Source organism: Lycorma delicatula, chromosome 1, assembly GCF_047948215.1.
Source record: "Lycorma delicatula isolate Av1 chromosome 1, ASM4794821v1, whole genome shotgun sequence".
Taxonomy (NCBI): domain Eukaryota; kingdom Metazoa; phylum Arthropoda; class Insecta; order Hemiptera; family Fulgoridae; genus Lycorma; species Lycorma delicatula.
Window position 1 is genome coordinate 325,709,099 of NC_134455.1, and position 23,536 is coordinate 325,732,634.

The 23,536-nt window shown below is 27.7% G+C and overlaps 1 protein-coding gene across 1 annotated transcript in view; it reads left to right on the forward strand.

Annotated features, from left to right (window-relative positions):
* Nucleotides 1–23,536, forward strand: part of LOC142334220 (facilitated trehalose transporter Tret1-like) — a 37,418-nt gene that overhangs the window by 12,566 nt on the left and 1,316 nt on the right. Inside the window, exons 2-7 of the mRNA XM_075382070.1 lie at nucleotides 1,767–1,920; nucleotides 9,845–9,980; nucleotides 14,434–14,718; nucleotides 15,873–16,261; nucleotides 18,770–18,896; nucleotides 20,838–21,004. Coding sequence (XP_075238185.1) covers nucleotides 1,767–1,920; nucleotides 9,845–9,980; nucleotides 14,434–14,718; nucleotides 15,873–16,261; nucleotides 18,770–18,896; nucleotides 20,838–21,004 — 1,258 coding nt within the window. The remainder of the gene's footprint in view (nucleotides 1–1,766; nucleotides 1,921–9,844; nucleotides 9,981–14,433; nucleotides 14,719–15,872; nucleotides 16,262–18,769; nucleotides 18,897–20,837; nucleotides 21,005–23,536) is intronic.

Below are 23,536 nucleotides of genomic sequence, written 5' to 3' on the forward strand. Positions count from 1 at the left end.
CATTCTACTGGACAGATTGAGCTGATTTTTTTTAATTTATATTTTTTTCTCGGTATGACCCACAGATATGTCATAAACGTCACTGAACCCCAGACTTGAGTCTACTCTGAGAATTCCTCATTTATTACTGATTGAAAAAATTTCCTATGTTATTACTAACAGGAAAATCATTTTGAAGTGATGTCAATCCTTGATGACATATCCGCAGGGCATTCCAAGCAGAATAAAAAAAAAATCATCACAATCAAGTCCAGTAGAATGTGTGGATGGACTGGAAATAGGATTAAAGCAGGCAATTTACCTGTGATAGGAAAGGAAAAAGAAAAACAAGAGAGTTGGGGGTTAGACGTATTGTAAATGAAATAGGTTTTAAGCTGATTTTTTTTTCAAATATATTATATTACTTTGTAATAATAACACTGTTGAGCAGCAAAGGGCCACTAGGAACTATTTAATTTTATAAATACAATATTTTTCATTTTCTTACTGTTTGAATGTTGTAAGATCTTAACAGGATTTTACATGTTATTCAGTACTAGTTTTTTTTTTTTTTACGGTTAAATAAAAATCATTTCCTTTACTATGTAAATGAATAGGAATTTATTGATTAAATAATGTAAGTACTATAAAAATAAAGTAATTTTAAATTTCTAAAAAATATAATATTTCAGTTACAATGTAGCATAATAAAATAACACTAAAATAAACACTAAAAGAAGTTAGTAAAGAATTTTATTTTCTTCTGAAAAGAGATGTAATTGCTATTTTAGTAGTAGTGAAGCCCCTTAAAACCAATCCTGAATTGATTATCATCTACTCTTAGAATTCATATGTTTTCTTCCCTTTTAACAAAAATTTTATTTATTTTATCACTGATTGAAATAATTTATCAAAAATCTATAAATATGTACTGTATTTCTGTAATTGTTTGTTTGTTCATGTTTGCACCTCCATCCTGTGTAAAAACAACAGTTCTATTAATGTTTTTTAATGATTTTAAGCTATTCAAAGTGACAAGTTGATCAAATTTCTAAATAAGCTTTTTAGTCGTCAAAAAATATTAGGCTACTCACCCTACAATTTTTGTTCAAAGATTAATACTCGTTCACCTTTAGTCAGTAATGGATTTCATTATTGAATGACCAACAATTTGATTCATATGAATGGAAATTATAAAAATAATATGTAAGTAAATAATTAATGTATAGAAAGTAATTATTTCATACAGAGGATGAAAAATCCCATGTGTTACCAAGATTTGAACCCGCGGCCATCTGGATGAAAGATTGAAATACTACCACTCTGTCACAGAGGTTGGCAATACAGTACAGATGTTTGATATCTGAATGTTAAAGATCAGATAATTACACAAAATAAAAACAAAGATGTTAATGTTAAAATTAAAGAAAATTATACAGTAATTCAGTAGAAAATTATATTAATTCTAATCAAACCTAAAACGCGCATGCACACACACACACACACACACATAATCTGTTAAAAGTTATGAGTGATTACAAGATCAACTTGTTATAACTGACTTCATAATGGTTGTAGTCACAAGCCAGCGCTGCATTAATATCTGTAAAGAGTTTATGTTGATTGTGACTTTCATTCTGCATATACGTACTAATAAACTTTGTGAATGATTATGATAGTACACATTATTTAAAGTTTTTATAAGTTAATATTTTTACTACTTAAAACTGTTTATTTTTTCAAATTATATAAAAATTTAAGATAATGTAATGGTATTTTTTTTTCAGATCAAAAAATGGAATATCTGTAGATGTAGAAAGTTTGAAGTCACTAGTTGAGCCAAATAATACAAAAATTATTCCTGAAGAAAAGGGAGTATTGAAAGGTTCTGTCAAGCTTTTTCCAACAGAAAGAAGAAAACGAGGCAGTTCTTTTAGACAAGTGAGTTGCTTTATTTTTTACTCATGAAAATTTGATAATTATTGGCTATAATTTACATGTTTATACTTAGTGTGAAACTAAGTAATCTTAATAATAACTGAGCATAATTCATTCAAAAATAATGAACTACAACTTCATTGAAAGAAAAATTATGACTCATAGCGTTACAATATTAGCAGCAATATCAGTAGCTCTTTGTAGAGTTTGCTTTTAACAATCTTGTCTGATATTTGGTTTTATTGATTACAAAAATTAAAAATATAACTTCAAACTTATTTTACAATAATATAGTAGTTTCCATATCTCCATGCTGAACAGGACTCTTTCAGATATCATAGAAACATGACACTGTCATTTGTAATTTGAGACACTATGACCTTGATTCAAATGGCTAATAAATGAAAAGTATCTTGAGTCTTAAACAAAAACCCAAAAAATGAAAGTTCATCTTAAGTCCTTTAAAATTGAATTTATTGTATGTTGAAAAAGATTCAAAATCCTACTGAAAAACATAATTTGACCTTCTCTTTTTAAATCACTAGTTGATAGAAAGAATATATTTTTTCTTCTGTTTCAGAAATTTAATATATATATAAACTACAAATTTAGTTTAATTGTATTATTTGTTGCATCTGTGTAACCTGATTTGCTAAATTCTAGGCTTCATTCTGATAAAAAAAAGAGTTACTACATTATAGGTGTTGCTTACAGTTAATTGTAAGTCATATCTTATCAAACAAATGGTCGAAATTTCATTTTTTTATTACAAAATTCATTTAAAATGTAAGCTTCACTGCAAGATGTACAGCATATGTCACATCAAAAGTGTCCTTAACTTCTTGCTTTTCTTATTATTTAACAATAAAAAAAAATTTCACTGTTAATATTTAATCTCTTCAAGGGTAATACCACTACTTGTATTTATACCCAGACACAATTACTTAAAAAAGGACTAGAAATCACGCACTGGATAGATTGTAACTATCTAACTCTAAATATGGATAAAAGAGTTGCATTTTGATTGTAAGGTACAGTAACATTGGTAGTGTGTAAGTAATTTTCTATTAGTGTTAACAGTTGCATAAGGAGTTCTATTGCTCATAATTTTAAATCTGTAAGTGATAAATTAGTTAGACAACAAACTTTCATAAAAAATTACCAAATTAATTTCACCAATAACAAAATCAAACCATACTGTTTCAATTTGAATCACCTTAACAAAATGCTGTTTTTTTTCAACATCAAACTTACTTGTCATTTTCAACTTCTATTGTCATTAAATGACATCAGTCCTCAGTACTTCATTTTCGACTATGTCTTTATTTAATCTTTTCCTGCTTCCTTCGTGTCCATATTTAAAATGATTGCAGCCTTTTTCTCTGAATCCGTGCTTCACATCAATACACAAGTACACTCAAAATATAACTCTTAATAATTTGACATTTCCTCAAGCCTAATTCCATCTTACTATTTAGCGCTTCTTTTGTCTTTTTTATATCTTCTTCTATTAAATGCCTTTTTATTTAAGTATCTATAATATTTTAGTTGCTTAATTTCTCCTTCTTTTGTGTAGATATTCACTGGGTTATTGTCTCCTATTCTAATTGCTTTTATTCTCTTAAAATTCATCTTCATTTTGAATTCTGTCAAAACATCTTCTAATTGTGTTATCATTAATTAAATATCCTATGTTTCATCTCCTAAAAACACCACGTCATCTGCAAATCTTATAAATTTATTCTTCTTCCACCTAATACCTGACCCCTTTATTCTTTTTTAGAAGATGAATCACAGGATGAACATAGTAAATAATTATTTTTATTATAAATTATCTTCAATATAAGTAATAAACAAAGTTGGTGACCAGCAGCTATCTTACTTCTCTTCGTAGGTCCACTCACTCACTACCTTCTGAAATCCTTCTTCAGAATCTCTTGTAAGTACTTAATTGGCAGTCAACATTACCCATAGCTTTTCTGTACTTTGTACCTTTTATTGTTTCTAAAACTTCCAATTTTAAAATTGTTGCTCCTTATTCATTCTCATCCATTTCACCCTAATTTATTGCGAGATCATTTGGTTTCTGTTGGTCAGTATACTTCTTCCATATACTCCTTCCATTTTTTAAGTATCTCTTTCTCTTTATCGCACATTGAAATCTGTACTGGCAATTTCTTTAACACCTGTTTTCTTTACCACTTATCCTATTTTATCTTTTATTTATTTATTTTTTTCACATTAGTTTACATAATTTTTTCTTGCATGTTATTTCTCTGAACAATCACCTGCTAGTCATTTTTTCTCTGATTTTTTTCTACTCTGTTTATTCATTATTCGATTTTGAATAGAGCTTTTTAATTTCTTCATTATTATGTTCACATATAATCCACTTTAAATATCACATTACATCTTGGAGTTCCTTCAAAAAGTCAGTGACTTTTGTATACACTGGGTATACAAAATGGGATAAAAAATATGCTGGTATTTTATGCATAAGAATGCTTCCAAATTAACACAGCAGATATTATAACATAATGGTAATGATAGAAATAGTACTGATAATTCTGGAACAACAAATTTACATCCAACAGGATGAGAGTGAACAGAATAGATAGAAAAGTAGGGGATGTTATACAGCTGCTATTGATTACTATACCCTCTTATATGACAATAATATCGAAAACCTATCAATACATTTAAAAAAGTGTGTTACATTAAAGTTATTCAAAGTTCTTTGTGGATTAAATTGTGTTTATATTAATACTTTATTAAAAATGATATTCACAAAAGAAAATAACATTTTTTTGACTAAGAGTGTGAGCAGCATTCTTAAATATATATTTGAAATGTTATATAAAATTTGAATTGGCTAAGGTCAGATTATCCTGTGATTTCATATTCACTAAAACATATGATCTACAGACAGAAAGATTCTGCCTTGTGATACCATCTAAAGTTAACTTTTACTTTCCTGGCTGTTTATAGCAGTACATGTTGCAATAGCTATAATGGGAAAGTTAGTAGTTCGATAAAAAAAAAAATCTACAATAATTGATCTTTTTTAAAATTTGTGCCTTAAGGAGACATTTTAAAACAAATTTCATAAAAGAAAATAAAATTTAAATAAATTGTAAATAATCTGCGAAAAACCCTTTTATTCCAATGCTCCCAAAACCAAAAAATTAATTAATTTTGTCCATCTGACAACCGTCAGATGGACGTTTGTGCATATGTACTCATATATACATTTATGTTGGCTTGTATTTAGTCTTATAACTCTGGACCCCATTGACCAATTTTCTTCAGTCTTGGTAGACTGGTACTACCTCTGGGGGGAAAGAATATATCAAATTTTTACAAAAATTGAAAAAGGGGTCTAGGGTTTTTTGACCAAAATAAAATTTCAATCTTTTCTGGAGCACTTTAGCAAAAAACGTTTTTTTACTAAAATTGCAGCTTTTTTTATCAAAATCAACAAATTGCCACAAAAATTACCTAATATTTTAATTTTTTTTAGCTATATCTTGCTTCAGAAAAGGAGTTAAGGGGAGTTTTTTGCATCTATATTTTCTACATTGATATACCTTTAAATCATCATAAAAACTTTTACCCATCCCACTTCAATGGTCTGAAGTAACAAAAAATATTTGTTTAATTAAATTTTTTTTAAATCAATCTTGCAAGATATCCATTGCATTTAAAATATATAAATTTTAATTTTTTATAGCCCTTACTATTTAGTATTCTTGAAAAAAAATTAGCCAAAAATTCCTCACCCCTTACTAAAAAATTACAACTTTCTTTATTTAGAATTATGGCTTTATCTAAAAAATTTTTAAAGAATTTAAAAAAAAAACTTTTTTAAATTTATTATCACCACTTAATCGAATGTTTCCCTTAAGTATGAGAACCCTCAAAATGAAAACAAAAATTTTCACAGTTTCAACAAACTTTTTACGCTCAAAACATATTTTATTTAACAGTAGACACTAAAATAACTTAATACCCTCTTCTGATGGGGGAGATCCCAAATTGAAAAAAAAATTTGTAATTTTTCAATTTTACTGAATATTTTAATCATTAAAAATTCTCCTGATGCATGAGCTCCTAAATTTTCAAAAAGTCAAAAACATATTTTTTGAAATCATGATGCCAATATATTATCAAAAGTTTTGGTTACTGCCTTATTTTGTTGAGCACCTTGGCTTAAAAATTATAACTAAAATATTTAAATATAAATTCACTTAAAATAGTTTTACCTTTTATTTAGAAAGAAATTTGTTTTTAATTTTTTAATTAAAAAGAATATTACCTGTTTTTAGTTCTAAAAAACTTTCATAATTTCTTCATTCACTATTTCATTTCCTTATTTACTTTACATATTAGAAATAAAATATATTGTTTTTATTATTATTATTTTATTTTAGGTAATAGTAAATAATTAATGAATTTATTCACACATTTTTTTTGTAACAGCTTATTTACTTTATGGCTAAACATCAAGGAAATTATATATACCAATGATTTTTTCCAAGTAAATTTATGTTGTTTAGTTAAATTTCTCTTCACCCAATACTGAGTTTTATTACACAGTTCAGTAGTTTTTCAACTAAGAGCACCAACAAAGAAAATACTCAGTGTAAAGGTTGAATTTGATGTTGTAGTTACTTTTTGGAAATTGTTAAAAATAGTATTATTATTTAACTAATAGACTATGAAGGAAATATATCTTTAAAATCAAATTTATTTATTCAGCATGATCTTAAAAAAACATAATTTTAACTACTCTTGACATTATATGCACTTGGATTACAACTAACTGAGTATTTTAGTTTGTATACTACCTTCTTCTTAATTATTCTTTTCCTGATGATTATAACTTTCGATAATCTTGTATAATCACCAGTTTTACAAAATATGTTACATTTGTAACTGGAGTAGGCCTAAAACCAGATTTTATGTAAGTTTTAAATAAAACTGTTTGTAGTCCTATGTCAATTTCAAATGCAATGCACTTTGTAAAATGACTAATCATACACAGAATTTCAATTTGAAATTATAAAAACTGTACATGACATTTTTTAGAGTTGAATTACGTAAAGAAAATATGAGTAATAACCATTCATGCATTTACTGATAATGATACTATTTATTACTACTTTTTTTATATAAATGCTGTGGAAAAATTTGTAAAACTCTTGTGAGTTTTAAAGCCAGTAATGTCTATATTACACCAGAAGATTGCTGATCACACCTTGTCTGAAACACAGTTTTCAACTGATTTACTCTGTTAAATATTCACTAAAAAAAAGTAATGATTTTGTTTTTAGTAATGATTATAAAAAAAGGAGCCATCATATTACAAGATGTAAAGGTAAATATATAAAGTAAATTTTCACCTTATATGCCAAACATTAATTGAGATGAATCAATTACCTTAGTAGCTAATACTTTTAAAAAAATCTGTGAGTTGTACTTAAAAAGAGCTTGTAAAGCCATCCATTCTTCAATCACAAAAATAGTGTTTGAATGTGGTGATGTGAAACATTTAAGTTTGGATATTTTTTAAAAATAAATCTACCTTAACAATAATTTAAATTATGAGAAAAATTATTAATTTATTTTTATTAAATAAAAAAATTATGTTTCGTAAAATTAATTACATATTTGATATATCTTATGTTAATTTTATTATTGATTACTGTTAAACCATATTTAAATATTACTTAACATGAGAGGCAGAATTTGCAAAGCATCTTTTAATTATTTTTTTCGTTACTCTTCCAGCTGGTTGAATCTATTTATCCATAGTTCTTTGAATTTTGCAGTACCTTCTATTTCCATTTAAATTTTTTTATATCTTCATTATATGTCATATTTACCTCAGTTATTGTCTTAATATACCTTTATCTCCTTCCACTTTTTCCTTCTATAATCCTGTAACATGAAACAACACAAGCATGTCTTTACAATAGTTATCCTCACTCCTTATTTTCCTTTTTTCTAATACTTTATTTATAACTTTGATGATCAACTTTGTTACCAAAAATATCTTTTCAACTCTTTTCTATCTACATCTCAGTGAAATATCTATTTTGTCAACAATTTATTTTACTGCCAGTTGATGTTTGAGATCTATGGTAGCATTAGGTAACATAACAAAAACTCTTGTGAAATAATTCATTACATCTTATTTGTATTGTTCTTAACACAATTATTGTTAATAATTCTTACTACAACTCAATAACAACCAATTTATCTTGCTTTAGCTAATTAAAACTGAAAACGAACTTCTACCAACAGATTCAAGAACAATGGCCATTCATTACTTATTTTTACTTTTTCTTCATACAGGCCATCTAAAACAATTTTTATACTTTTCTCACTCTTCTTCCCAATTTCATATCCTCATAATACTTCTTCATTCTAACTGTTGCTGCTTTTCTTCTCTCCTCTGAATAGCCCACTCCTCCTATTCTGTTACTATGCTGAAAACCTTCAAACTTTTTGACTGTTTCTCTGTGCCTTCCTTAATCCATAATTGTTAATCTTCAATGCTATTTCTTCAAATTCCTTAATCATTCTCTCCATCCACTGGTTTGTATAATTTTGATTATAAAAATAGTTGCAGATCATTTTAATTAGCCTTTCTCTACCCATTCGGTATAAATGTCTGATGAGCCTTCTTTATTCTATAAGCATCTTCTATTTTCTCTATTGCTTTTATTTTATACAATTCTCCCTCAGAACTCAATCTAACTGTCACATTTCATTCGATTTGGGTTCCAGAATTATTCTTAGTATTCTCCTCTCCATATTCTTAATCCATTGAATATGTCCACTGCCATTCAGAGAATGGTATTGGACTATTGGGTACAATACTTCTGGTCGTTATTGAACAGAGAGTATTGGACACTGGTCTGGTATTGGACTATTTGGTATGGACTTAATTTTACCTTGATTGAAATGTATTTTTTACTGTAGATGTTTTTTGACAGTTTCTGTGCTAGTTTTCATAATTTTTTACTTGTTCTATAGTGACTCTTTTCCTCAGTCATTTGATTGAATCCATTTTCCAAGTATTTGAATCTTTTCATTGCTATATTGTTCCATATTCTGTTTTTATCTATCTGTTTTCCACTCTTTTTGTTGCAATGAACTTTACAAGTTGGCTTCTAATCAACTTCTTTTAGAATATCTATTTGGATGTTAGCATACTTTATGTTTTCTGTAAAAATGGCTATATGTCGTCTACGAATACAATACCTTCTATTTTTTTTTTTCATACCCAAGTAGATGCTTTGTACCTTTGCCTTTAACTCTTTTTTCCATTCTTCAATAACCTTCGCTAAACACAGTTGAATAAAATTGGTGAAAATCCATCACCATGTTTAACCCCTTTAAATGTACCTAAAAAATAATTTTCTAATTAATTTACTCAATACAATTTAATGAAATTAAGCACACTTCCTCTGCTAAGTTGGTTAATACTATTTATGAACCATCAAAATAGATATTTAATTTTATGGTAGTTTTCTCACCAAATACATTTTTAAATGTTATTTTTTTATATATATATATATATTACTATTACCTTCAAAAACAAGTAATTATTAATACATAAGTTAAGTTTTACAAACTATTGTGTGATAACCAGATTTACTGTTCACTTGATTATGCTGAAGAATAGTTTTTAGGTTTTAATAGTTTAATTTTTTTTTTTTTTAATTTGATACAGTATCTATTTTTAATAGTTATTTGTTACTGAAGAAAATGGTGCCATCAAAAAGTGTTTGAATTTAAACAAGTAAGTTTAATAAGAAAATTAATTTACTTTCTACTTCAGTAGTTTATACTTTGATTCTAAGAATTTTGGTATTTTATTGATATTTGTTAACATTATTTTCTTGTATGTTTTCTTTAGGTTTTTTCTTCATTGTCAGCAAATTTAGGAACAATAAATACTGGCATGGCTTTTGGTTTTTCAGCTGTGTCAATTCCTCAACTTCTAAAAGGTGATGGTTTCATTAAGATTGATGAGGATCAAGCTTCCTGGATTGGTAAAATTTTTATGTTGACATAATACAATAAGTTTGGTGATAATTAAATAGTTATTAACAATGTGAAATATTTAAATATGAGTTAGTATAAAAAAAATTTTACAAAAATTCTTATAGGAAAACTAGTATTGCGCTAAGTAAATCTGATATGGGATTTAATAAACATTTTGGGATGAGAATAACACAGAGGAATTTCTTTTTTTATGAGGATTATCAAATTATTCCATTTTATTATAAGGAGATAGGAGTTTAATTAAGATACTAATTAAAGAAATGTTGTAGTTTTAAATACATGTCTTCTCTGATATTTAGGTTAATTACAAATTCATTTTTCAATAGATTTAAGTTTTTTTAATTTAATTTCCTACATGCAGCATCATGAAACATTAATAATGAAAAACTGCAATCTCAAACCTGGAGTCCACATTTATTTGTTAATTGAATGAATTAGTTTTATTTGATAATAGATTTACTGAAAACTTTTGTAAGAATAATCTTATAGTAGTAAAAATTTAAGTTAAAAACCTCAATATGTAAAATTTGCACCTTCAGTCTTATTATAACATTGATCACATCTCAAGAAGTTGAAAAGTAAGATGAAAATATTGTATGGCTCATAAATGGAATATACATAGTCACTAACCATTTAGTAAACAAAATAGCTTATTAAAAAGATTAATTATCATCGGCATTAAATGAACTCTCTTTACTTCTCAAAATATCTAATTTATATTTCTGTCCCAATATTTAATTTAAATTTCCGTTGACAAAATAAACAAGTTTAAAAATAAATTTAAGGAATATAAACATAATGTCAAACTTGCGTTGATGCCAAATATCTGTAGTTATGTAGGTATGGGATCATTTGATAAAATAGTATGCACTTTAAATCTAACAATAGATTCTGGCAACATAAAATTTTGATGACATTTTAAAAATAATTTTCTATAGTAATATAAATGGTGAATACATATATATATATAAACAAAATAATAACATATTTATATGCTGATTAATTTTTGTGGTTCTTTTTTAAGTTCAGTTAAAGCAACATATTTTTTTTAACCCAGTCAGTGGAATATACTGACAATAGTCTTATGCATTATTTTTACAGATTACATAGTACTTAAATCTTCATATTTTGAGAAACCAACAGCCAAAACCATTCGTTTAGATTTTTTTCTTTTTGTAGTTAAAAATTTACAGTTTTATATTACAATTAAAAAAAGATTCTTATTCTGATCAGAAAATAATGTACATTTTAGTTTTATAATAGTCTCCAGATAGCTAATGCAGTTTTCTTGACTCAGGGCATGTAAACAGCTCCATCCATTACTTGTGTAATGAGTGTACATGCAGCTTGTTACATGCACAGATCTCTTAGCCAGAATGTATTGTTATTCAGTACCCAAAAAACAAAATTGTAACATTAACAGGAAGCTGTTGAATGTTAAAATATAACTAGCACTATCAACCTCCTGTACAGGAATGCAAACACTTAACCAACCACACTGTTCCAACACTATAATGGATATTACATAAATAACTTCAAAATAGGGCTGGTATTGAAATTATAGTATATGTAATGGGGAAAAAAGTATCTATCTGACAACTAAAATGATGTATGGCCTAACTGATTCTATGTTGTAATAAAATCATAAAAGTCAATGTAGGAGAAGTATAGTTTTCATAATACTCTTTTGATTTAATGTAAATCAGTTATTAAAGTTTGAATGAAACTCAGTTAATTTTAATTTTTTATTTTGCTGTTTGAATGTTTATCAACCCAAACGCTAGTTTGTTCTTTCCAATGCTATCATCAGCTGCTATAAATTAAGGAACTCCTAAAGAGATGATAAATTGCAGTTCATAATATAACTTTCACCCCTGATCACAGTAGACAACAAGAACAGAAAATTGGTCAAATAAAAATATAATTATGCACTAAACATTACATATAAACATTATGTATTATTATATATTATAATTATTATATATAATAGCCTACATAAATTATATATGCATTAAAAGGCATATATATCATGTTGTAATTATTATTTATTATGCAGAGGTAGAAATAACTGAGTCCTGTTAAAGACCAGATCAGATAAAAAGTAGAGACTGATGTGTATTTTGGAAGACATAATCAGCTAGAGAATATTTGTTTTGGATCTATAACTCAGGTGACAATAATTAAATTGATTCAATAAAATGTTAATCAACAGTAAAAGAACAGCAGTCTTGAATGATTCAACAGTTATTAAATTCCTGATATCCTACGATTGATAAAATAATTTAAGATTACTAAAATGTTGGAAAATATTTGTGAGTAGTTAAATGATAAAACAAATGAACTGCCTGAGAAAGCAAGATCAATATTTAAATTCATGATTATAAGAGTCCATAGATAGAATTCAAGTTGAAGAAGAAAAAATAATGTTTGTAAGTTCAAAATACAATGACAGACTACTCAGAAGAGAACAATTATCTGGTTAAGTGTTGGAGGAAGAAAATGAGATAATAAATAAATTTAGATATAAATAAATGAAATACAACCTTACCAACAATTCGTCTGCAGTCTCTTTTCTAGTACTTTCAGTCATTCAACCATCCTCAGGTAAAGTTATTCTTGTTAATAACAACTGCAACCTTCTTACATAACAGATATGATGGCCAGTTATTGTGATTTTAAATTTACTTTTTACATAATTTAATTTTAATGATATAAATTAAAGAATAACTTTTCCTGAGGATGGTTGAATGACCGAAAGTACTAGAAAAGAGACTACAGACGAATTGTTGGTAAGGTTGTATTTCATTTATTTATATATAAATAATATTATATAACAACTATGTTAAAAAACTTAAATAAATTTAGGTTTAAACAAAAATAAAGTATCAAAATTGATATATTGATTATATACCATCAGAGTTATTATGGTGTTTGTGCAAAGTAGGACTGTATCAATTAGTATGCAAACTGTTAAAAATAGCCTCTAATTTTAATAAAAATATTATTTATATCATACCTTACAAAGCAGGGCATTACTGCACTGTAATTTTAACACTTCACGCATGCAAATTATAAAGGGTTGAAACAGTTTAGAAACAACAGGGTAATAAGAAGTACTTTAGCCCTAAGGTTAATTTTATAATGCAACTAAATCATCAAAATACGTGTAATTTGTTGGTTGTTATGAGTTGATATGGAATGTAATAAAATTTTTAATATTTTAAGAAAACAAGGATTAGAATACAGTGAATATAGTTAGTTACAAATTGTACAAGAATCAGACAATGTTACAACTGAATAATTTAATTTTTGTGTAGCAGTCTTGAGGAAAAATTAAATGTGAAGATCTGCTGGTAATATTGCTACTTTGGGTAAAAAATAATAAGTTAGTATTTATAAATGGTAAGGACTTTTCATTGTGAGAGTAATTAAATTTGAAGATAAATTAAAAGATCCTTCATATTAGAAATATGAAGATAACAAAAAGTGGCATAAAGAAGTTAAAAGTAAGATAGATATTTATAAAACAAAAAAATTGGTACAAATTTTTATGCAGTAAAATTATAAGGATAGAGAAAGTAAGGAAATCATCCGAGCATATTAGCATCAGCCAAGAACTTTCATGTCATAAAAAACATCTGCTTGTATCAAACATACGTTAGGAAAAAATAAATGATACTCCGAAAATATATACTATCACTTATAAAAAAGTACTTCTAAGATATGCTTGTGTACTGATATGTGGGAGTGAAAAAGTAGAGACATAAAAACAGACATAGAGAGACTGCTGCTATATGATTTTCCAGATGATCAGTTATAGTGATGCAGGACAGAATTAAGGATATTTTTAGATAGACCAAAAAGAAACATCAATGATGTCATTTTGTAAAAAAAATAACAAGGTGGTGGATCACAAATTAAGGCAACAAGGCTTAGTTAATAAAGCTACAAAAATGTAGAGAAATATATCATACACATTTTATATATATATATATTGTAACAGAGGACACATTCGTATCACTCATCACATGCAGATGCTTACGACACACAAAGATATATATATATATATATATATATATATATATGTATGTAAACAAATAACTAACTGTCAAGATAAAAAAAATTAGCATGTGCTAAAATGGACTGAAGAAAGGATTTAACTAATCGCATGATAAAATCTAATTCAGTAAATAAATATGTATACTTATAGCATATCTATAATAATATGTATTGCAACTATAATGCAGCTGAAAGAAGTTTTAAAATTTAGTTAGTTAAGTGGATGAGCACAGATAATTTATTGTTTATTACTTATAAACTATTTATGCTAATGTTGCATGTATGTTACTTTCAATAATTAGGAATACTTCCTGATTATAATTTTGTTCCACAAGTTAATTTAAGTTAATTTTCTAATTATTAATCTTTTCTGTGTTGCAGCCAGTTTATCATCAGTAACAACTCCAGTGGGTTGCATATTTAGTGGATACCTAATGGATGCAATTGGGAGGAGAAGAACACTGATAATAACACAGTTACCAATGATAATGGGTTGGTTACTAATTGCATCTGCTACTCAAGTAGAAATGATATATGCTGGGCGTTTACTAGTTGGGCTCGGATCAGGTATGGTTGGGGCTCCTGCCAGAGTTTATACCAGTGAAGTTACACAACCCCATCTAAGAGGCATGTTAGCAGCAATGGCTTCTGTTGGCGTCTCTTTAGGTTAGTACTATACCTTTCATTACCATTAACATTTCATACCATAAAAATTATCAGCACTTAACTTCATTAACCCACAACTTTAGAAGCTTTCTATTCTTCTTAGGGAGTCCTATCTTCCAAAAAAAAAATGGCTATATTATAACAAAATTGCTATTATTGACACAACTTTAAAAAAGAGTTGAAATGAAATACTACCAGACCATTTCTGTAAGTTTCTCAATCATGATTTTCTATCTCGTCCTGCTGATCTAGTTCTATAACCTTATCTTGAATAATTATTTACAATTAATATACAATAGAATTGTACTACCTTAATAGAATGATTTAAAATGTATAAAATAATCTTACAATTGATTCTTCAATTATTAACACCTACAGTCAGTTATACAGCATATCTAAAATAAGAGATGTTATATTGTCACAAACTGATACAACACTTTTTAAATACAGATATAATAAGTTAATGGTAATTATAGATTAATATTTAGAAATACAAAAGAGTTAAACATTTTAACTAAAGCAAAACAGTAAATTACAAATTATTTTATTTACTTGAAACAGAATATTTAATATATCTCTGTATCTGCTTAATTTTATATTCCTAATTTTGATTCTATCAAAATTATTTATAATCAGTTTTCATTAGCTTAAGTGTAACTCAGCTGTGTTCTTCACTACTGAAACACAACTATTTAGGTAGACATAATCATAGAATATTTGTTACTACAAAAAATTTGAAAGAAGAGCAAACACAAATCCTCTACTGTAACATCAGTAATAACTAGAGATCATGGAAAAGAATAATGGACTACAACAAAAAAGACATTTGTAAACAGCTAAAGCAACTTACTGTTACATCCTTGCAAGCAGCTCTTAAGTAAAAGAAATTTAAAATAAAATAACCTTTAAAGCATCATTAAAATGTTTATAAACAATTTACTGCTCTAATTACATGAAATACTTTATACACAAAATGTAAAGCTTCAGGGTGTAAAACAAATAATTTTAAACTAGTTTATGTAATTAATTTTATGGTGAACACTATTTTTTAACATAACATTCAGGAAAAATTAATCATTTTCTGAAATGTTTTTAATATGAACTGTTCACGAAATATAAAAATTAAGTAATTTATTGATATTTTTTTCTTTTAGGTGTCACATTAGAGTACCTAATTGGAGCATTATATAGCTGGCCAGTTCTTGCTTTAGCTAGCAGTATTATACCAATGATAGCTTTACTGGCAAGTTTTTTCTTGCCAGAATCTCCATCATGGTTATTATCTCACGGGCAAGTGGAAGAATGTAGTGCATCTCTGGTAAGGCTTCGTGGTCCAACTTGTGATGTAGAAGAAGAATTACAAGATTTGATTTCATTCTCACAGCGTAACAACTTAGATCACTTACTTAGTGTTAAAGAAAAAGTACAAGCTATTCTTCACCCTTCAGCATTAAAGCCGTTCATTATTCTTTCTCTTTACTTTATCATCTATCAGTTTTCTGGAGTCAATCCTGTTACATTTTATGCTGTTGAAGTATTCCAGGTAATATGATAACGAAAAGGTGAATAATTTAAAATCTAAATTATACTTTAAATTAATTTTACCCCATCCCAGTATATTAACAGTTCAGACCATTACAAAAATCTCAAATTAATCAATGTCCAGTACTCTACATCCCCAGCACCTATTCTATATTTTTATATATATAATTAATTAAACATTCATGTAATTCATTAACATACTGATCACTGTATTAATAAAATTTAATCAAGGAATAGATAATGAAAAAATATAAAATAAAAGCTTTTTTTATTTTCAACATGAATATTAAAAAAGACTAATTTCTTTTTCTTTTTTTGTTAAAAAAATGTAATACGTGAACTGAAAAATTAAAAAAAATTTAGAAATGCAAAAAAAAATAAAATTACACACACTGGTTACCGAGATCATTATTTTTTTATGATGATGCAGTTGAAATAATGAAAAAATTCTAACCCTAGCAGGGAATTTTTTTCATCATTTGAATAAAATTCTGTGCTTACCACTATCCTAATTAGTTGTCATCTAATGTATTATTATATTATGTATTATTTATATTAAATACATTTATTTTAAATCTGATATGGTTTGTGGATTCTGAGTTCATAGCATTTATGAACTGTAAGTAAAATTTACCAGTTGTTATTAATGTGTCCTCTTTCTATGAATGATCAGTCTGATAAAAAAAGAAAATATTGATTCTGTTATTGTAGTTAGTGCTTGTTTGTATCTTTTTACCTTTGATTTAATGTTCAACTAATCTGCATAATGTAGAACTAATGTAATAAACAGGTTTCATAACTGCTTAAAGATACATACCAAAAACAGTAGTTCCACCACCTGCAACTTTATTGACAAAAGAGGTACATAAATATATTTTATCTTCTAGAAGCATATTTTCCTCATGTCATAAAGTAATTTTTTTTTAATTTAATTTTTATTTGTCATGCTGAACAATGAATTTGATTTTTATTCTATAGACTTCAAATATAACTATATTAGTTTCAAATATATACATCAAAACCATATGAACAAAAAACTAAACTGCAAACAATTTATATTAATAATGATTTAAGAGTAACATTACATTCTCCATTCATTAATAATTCTGTCATAACAAATTTTACTGATTTTGTAATAATTATATTGTAAAGTTTATAAATATTGAGTTTTATAAAAAATTATCACAAATCTCGTTACAATACTATAGAATTAAATTTACATTTATTCTGGGCAGTATTTCACAGTACCAACAGTTTTAAAAACTGGTAGGATATATTACAGTTACTGTTCTTGTGATCATTTTCAATAACCTTATTGTTGATGTGTTTTTTTTTTTATAGGACAAGAGCTAGAAACAGTGGAAGTTTAGATGAAAGACCTATATGCCATTTCCCTTCAGCCCTCATTTCTACTAAGAAACCTTTTGACCTTTGTGCACATTTAATATGTAAACCAGATATATATTTCAAAGGCTGAAAAAATACAATTAATACAAGCACAGGCACAAAGATGATAATCTAATTGTGCAAAGATAACAAAACAGTGAGAACAATTTATTAACATAAATAACACAAAATACATCAAAAACTGGACTTTAAAGCTGAATATGAAAAAATATTTCTTTTTTATTTCAACATTACAAAAAGCTACCAACAAAAACTGAATTTCAGAACCTACAGAGATTGATACACTTAGTTACAACCTCTCAGTCTTGTTTAAGTCAGCATTTACTGACTATTCAACAAAGGTATCTTACAAAGAACTCAATACAATAAAATACTTGAAACACACAAATAGTTTACAAAAGAATCACCCACTTACTCCTATATAAAGTACAAAAGTATATCACAACCAAAACAACAAATTCATCACATTAAAATATATGTACAAACATTTAGAAAAAAAATATGCTATACATTTAATAAACTTATTTACAATATACTTTTCAGGACAAAAACCAAAAAGTATTGCACAAACACATACTCAACAAAGACATATTTCACAAGTAAGCAAATGAAATTGCTAAATTTTGGAAAAGATTGCTGGACAATAGATAAAGCTTTAAACCAAGACACAACGAATAAAAACATACATAGATTCAACACATACAAACCACTTTACAAAAATAGATTACAAATACAATGGAAACAATAATATAAACCATCTACTCATACACAAAAAGGGGCAACTAAAATACTTGTGTGCAGGCACACTAAAACTGATACCAATGTTCTTAATGGATAAGATTCTATAACACTTTTCAATCATAACATTTTCCTATAAAAATATTTATATTATGTGTATATTGTATTTAAAAAAAATGACACAGCTCAAACCAAGGAGAAAAACAGCAATGTTAATATCTCTGTAGATGATGAATAGCCTAACAGAAAACACAGTGTTTTTAAGGTATATTGGTTCAGTTTGTTGTTAAAAATTATTTTATTGATCTTATAGTACATAAAAAATGGTTTCTCTATGTGAAATTTTAACTCTATATGTTTACAGGATTCTGGAGCAGAAATGAACAAATACTTAGCAACAGTATTATTAGGTATTGTCAGATTATGCTTCACAGTTGTGGCTTGCATTATTATGAGAAAGAGTGGACGTCGACCTCTTACCTTTATCTCAAGTATGTTTCATTAAATACTTTCATACATTTATGACATAATCTTAACATCAATGCAGTTTACCACAGTACTGAAAAAATTAGAAATTCACTTTTATATCATTAGCAGCTCTTTATTTCACAAAAATCTTGTCAACATTATATTAAGACATGCTTCAAATCATTTCAAGTAGTTTCATCTTACTTTAATTAAATTATAAAAGTCTGACACAATCATTGTATTATTCAAGTAAAGATTACAATGAGAGGACCATAACTTTAATATGAATGTGAAATGTGCTACAAAATCATACTATTAAAAACTCTTTAACAGACTTTTCTGTTATTCTTAACAGAGTAACAGAAAAACAGCACTAGCCGCCACTGATTCAACTGGATTATTGAATATCATAACTGAACAATGTGAATTATTATCGATAAAATTTAGCTTAACAAGGGAGAAATTAAGAAATTCTAATGAGAAATCTCTATATAATACACATTAGTCTCTTGATATTATTACAAATAGTTCAGTAGACAAGAAGTGACAAATCAATTAGTAACAACAATTCAATCAAATTCGTATAAAGTAAAATCACTAATCACCTTGAATTTTGCTTGGCATTCCTTGCACAGTAAAGGAATGTAACTGTAACACTTCCAACTGATGTGAATGGAGCTTCATCACTAGATTAAAAAATGGCAGTTTAAAATCATATTTATTTTTTCTAAAAAAATTAAAATTATTTCTCTTCATTCACCAATACAAAACAGAGTAAATTCAATGTGCACGTCGTCTGACATCACCCATGACTTTCCTCAGCTAATTCACTGGAATTTCTGCTTGGAGAAATCGTTCAGTTCCTGTATAGTCTAAAAGTATTGCCATATTTACATGGCAAAAATAGTTGAGCTGTATGTCGTCTGTGTTTTAGTGTATTTCCACATTTTTACATTCTGTAAACAGAATTGCTAACACCTTTACAGATACTAAATGTGCTTTCAAATACACATTTATTAGCAATGATATTTTTGCCACCTTTAGTTTAGTAAAGAATAATAATAAACATTATAATTTAGGTTTACATAGATGTATTAATCTTACTCAACCAGCCTGAATCATGGGTCATGAATGTTAGTTACATTACTGAGTAAAAACATAGTTTTGTTAAGGTTAGGATGGAATTTGAGAGTTGCTTCAAAATGGTAGACTATTTATATTTTCTATATCAATAAAAATGAATTGTGGAGACAAGTTTTAAATAAAACCTGTATAACACATTTACTTTTCTATTCCACACAGCAAGACCAGGGATATTTTTTGATAAAACCTAAACTAAAATAATTAAACCTAAATAAATGCAGTAGTCATAATTATTAATCTAGAAGGAATTGACTGACTAAAAATGATTATGTTTAATAAGGAAAAATTGGTGCTGGAGATGCATTTTATAGAAGCCTTTTTTACATTCTAAAAGCTTAAAGCTGATAAAAGAATAACCACGTGAAATTGTAGCAACCATGAGCATTTAGCTCAATGAAATATTTTTTAACTGATATAAAGAAATTCAGAGAAGTTAAATCAAAATCATTAACTGTTCTAAAAAATTATATGAATATTTTAATTACATAAAATTTATAATTAATAACTTCGTTTTGCTTAAGTATTAATCAATCCAACAATATATTTTTGTATTTTACATCTACTTTATTAGTTAGTTTCTTAGACTCTGGTTGGATTTTTAGGGTCAAGTGTCATTCTGATATCAATCTAACTACATGAAATAGATTAACTGTGCTTAATTTATGTCAATTTTATTTACTGTATACTGTGTTAACTATATTTAAGTTCTACAATTTCATTAATTTGTATAATACTGTTTAAATCTGTAGGAGTAAAGTTTTCCAATTTTATTTGAAGAAGTATTTTGATCACTTTTACCAAAATAAAATGTTTGATTACAGGTATATTTTGTGGATTGTCAATGGTGGCACTTGGCACATATATGTTTGCTTTCAAATCTGTACTTACATGGTTACCAGTTGTATTTATTTTCATATTTATAGCTGCTTCAACAATTGGCTATCTAGTAGTACCTTGGGTCATGATTGGAGAAGTTTACCCAACAAAGGTGAATAATCATATTCATTTATTTTAAATATATTGTAGATTTTTAACATGGATCATACACTCAAGTTTACATATACAAAACATTTTATAAAAATTATGCAATTTTTAGTTTCATACTCATACAGGATGGACAGAAACAATTATACCATTTAAAACTTGAAAATTAACTAGGTACACTATTGTAAAGAACAAGCATTTAGTTTCAACTCATGTTCTGAAGATATAATATCATGCAAATAGCAACCATTAGCGGTAAGGCACAACTCTGCACGTCATCTGACACTTCCATAACTTTCTTCAGCCAATTCACTGGAACTGCATGAATTACTGCTTGGATGAAATCTTTCGGGTCCTGTATAGTGTGAGGTTGGTTGGCATAAATCTTTTTTAAATGAGCTCATACGAAAATATTGCATGCTGATAAATCAGGTGAGTGGGAGGCCATGCAAGATCTCTGAAATAAGAGATAACATGTTGGGAAACATTTCTTGGATGACTGCCATGGAATTTTGTACTGAGTAGGTGGTAGTGGCATCCTGTTTGAACCACACCAGGTGTGTCAAAATGATACCAATGAAGTTCATTACAGAGAAACATTTGCAACAGCATCACAAATCGATCTCAGGACTATAACAGACTGACAATTAGCATTCTCAACAAACTATGGGCCAATCATTCCAAACGCACTAACACTACATGATACTGCAACTCTGTCACTGTGCAGTGGCTTCTCATACAACATGCATGGGTTCTCTGTGTCCCAATATCTTTATTTCTGTTTGTTAACTTATCCATTAAATGAAAATTTGCTTCATTGGACACTAGCAAGTGATCCAGCAAATGCAGTGTTCCTTTGATTAGTTGCAGCAATTACCTGCAGAAGTCACTCTGACGATTCAAATCACGTAGATGGGAGTTGTACTACTCCCACTTTAGAGGGAAGTTAATTAAAACCTCGTGTAAGATGCGTCCAATGGTTATGTGAGTTAAGTGTAAGGTGGTTGAATGGCGATGAGTGGAACACTAAGGACTATGCTGAAACACTTTTGCCACTCTTCATACATTTTCTGGGATTCACACAGTTCTAGGGCGACAAAGCAGCTTGTTGTTGATAATGGATGCATTAGACCTGAATTGTCTGACTCAATCAAATAATGTTTAGCACGTGGGAACCTTTGCATTCTTCCAATGTCAAAATGTAGCCAAAAAACTTGTTACATTACAGTAGTAGAACCATTATGTTTGCAGAATGCTTCCATTGCATCATGCAATGCTCTTTCAACTAATGCTGCATAATGACTGAAGGCTTTAAGCTGCTTTACTCAGCTATATGTGTTCCCCCCCACCACCTATGCAGATCTTGACGTGGAATGACTTTTACATCATTTAATAGTTTCTGCTCCACCCAGTATATTCCTAAGAACAACTATAATGTTAGCCCCTAAAACATAATACAAGTAATTTTTTCTTACCAACTTTATTTAACATAGTAGTGCTCCCAAGCTTTCCTTATCAAATATAATTAAAAATACACAAAAAATGTATATATTCTCTTACTGTTTTGGTGGTGGTAGGTATTAGTTCAAATGGAGAGCCAAAAATAATTTTTTTTTTTTTAATGAACTTCAAAAAACTATACTGCACATCCTGTGTAATATTAAGATGGTCCACTACAGCTTAGGATAAACATGGCAGTATCAGATTTTGACTAATGATCATTCTGTAAATAATTACCAAAAATTTGGAGTAATATTACTTGGATAAGTTAATAAAATGTAGTTTTGCAATTGTACGGGTTTGTAATTAAACATAAGGATATCTAGGATATCTGGTATGTTGCTATAATAGTGACAGCTTAGAAAAACTGAAATTATAAGAAAAAGATTTCCAGTACGATATTATGGTTTGAGATAAAGCTGCCTAAAATATTCTGAATCCCAGTAATATGTGTACATTTGATTTTCCTGAGCCTCACAGAACCTGGGCCAGTTCCACTGCCTTGAGATCAACAAAAAAAATATTTCACCTTAAGTTTTTAAAAGTATATTCTGAACATATAAGAATCTGAGTACACCAGCATCATCCTTCTTAACATATTATCTGTTTGGTTTTTATTTAAAGATTCATTCAAATTAATTTGGTTAACTGTGAAACAAAATAATTTTGTTGTTAAATTCAAGTTAATGTCATTGCCCCAGGTATTGATAGCCCAAAGTGAGGAATACAAAATGTATATAGGTGGCTGGACTACAACTTATTTCTGAGGTAGCATTATCTCATACCAAAAATGTGTTGGTGGAAATAAATGTTGTTACATTAGCATAATTACACCATGGAAGCAACTGATTTTGTCTTGTAAAATTGGCTTATGTAACAAGTTATTATCCTTTGAGGAATACAATATCTATATTAGTAATAAAAAAAAAAAGTTAACATAAAATCGATCTGGAGCAGCTTTAACTGGAAAGTATCCGTTTGTTACTTTTTATGCCATATTTTAATAAGAATTACATTTAAGTTTATTTAATGTTAA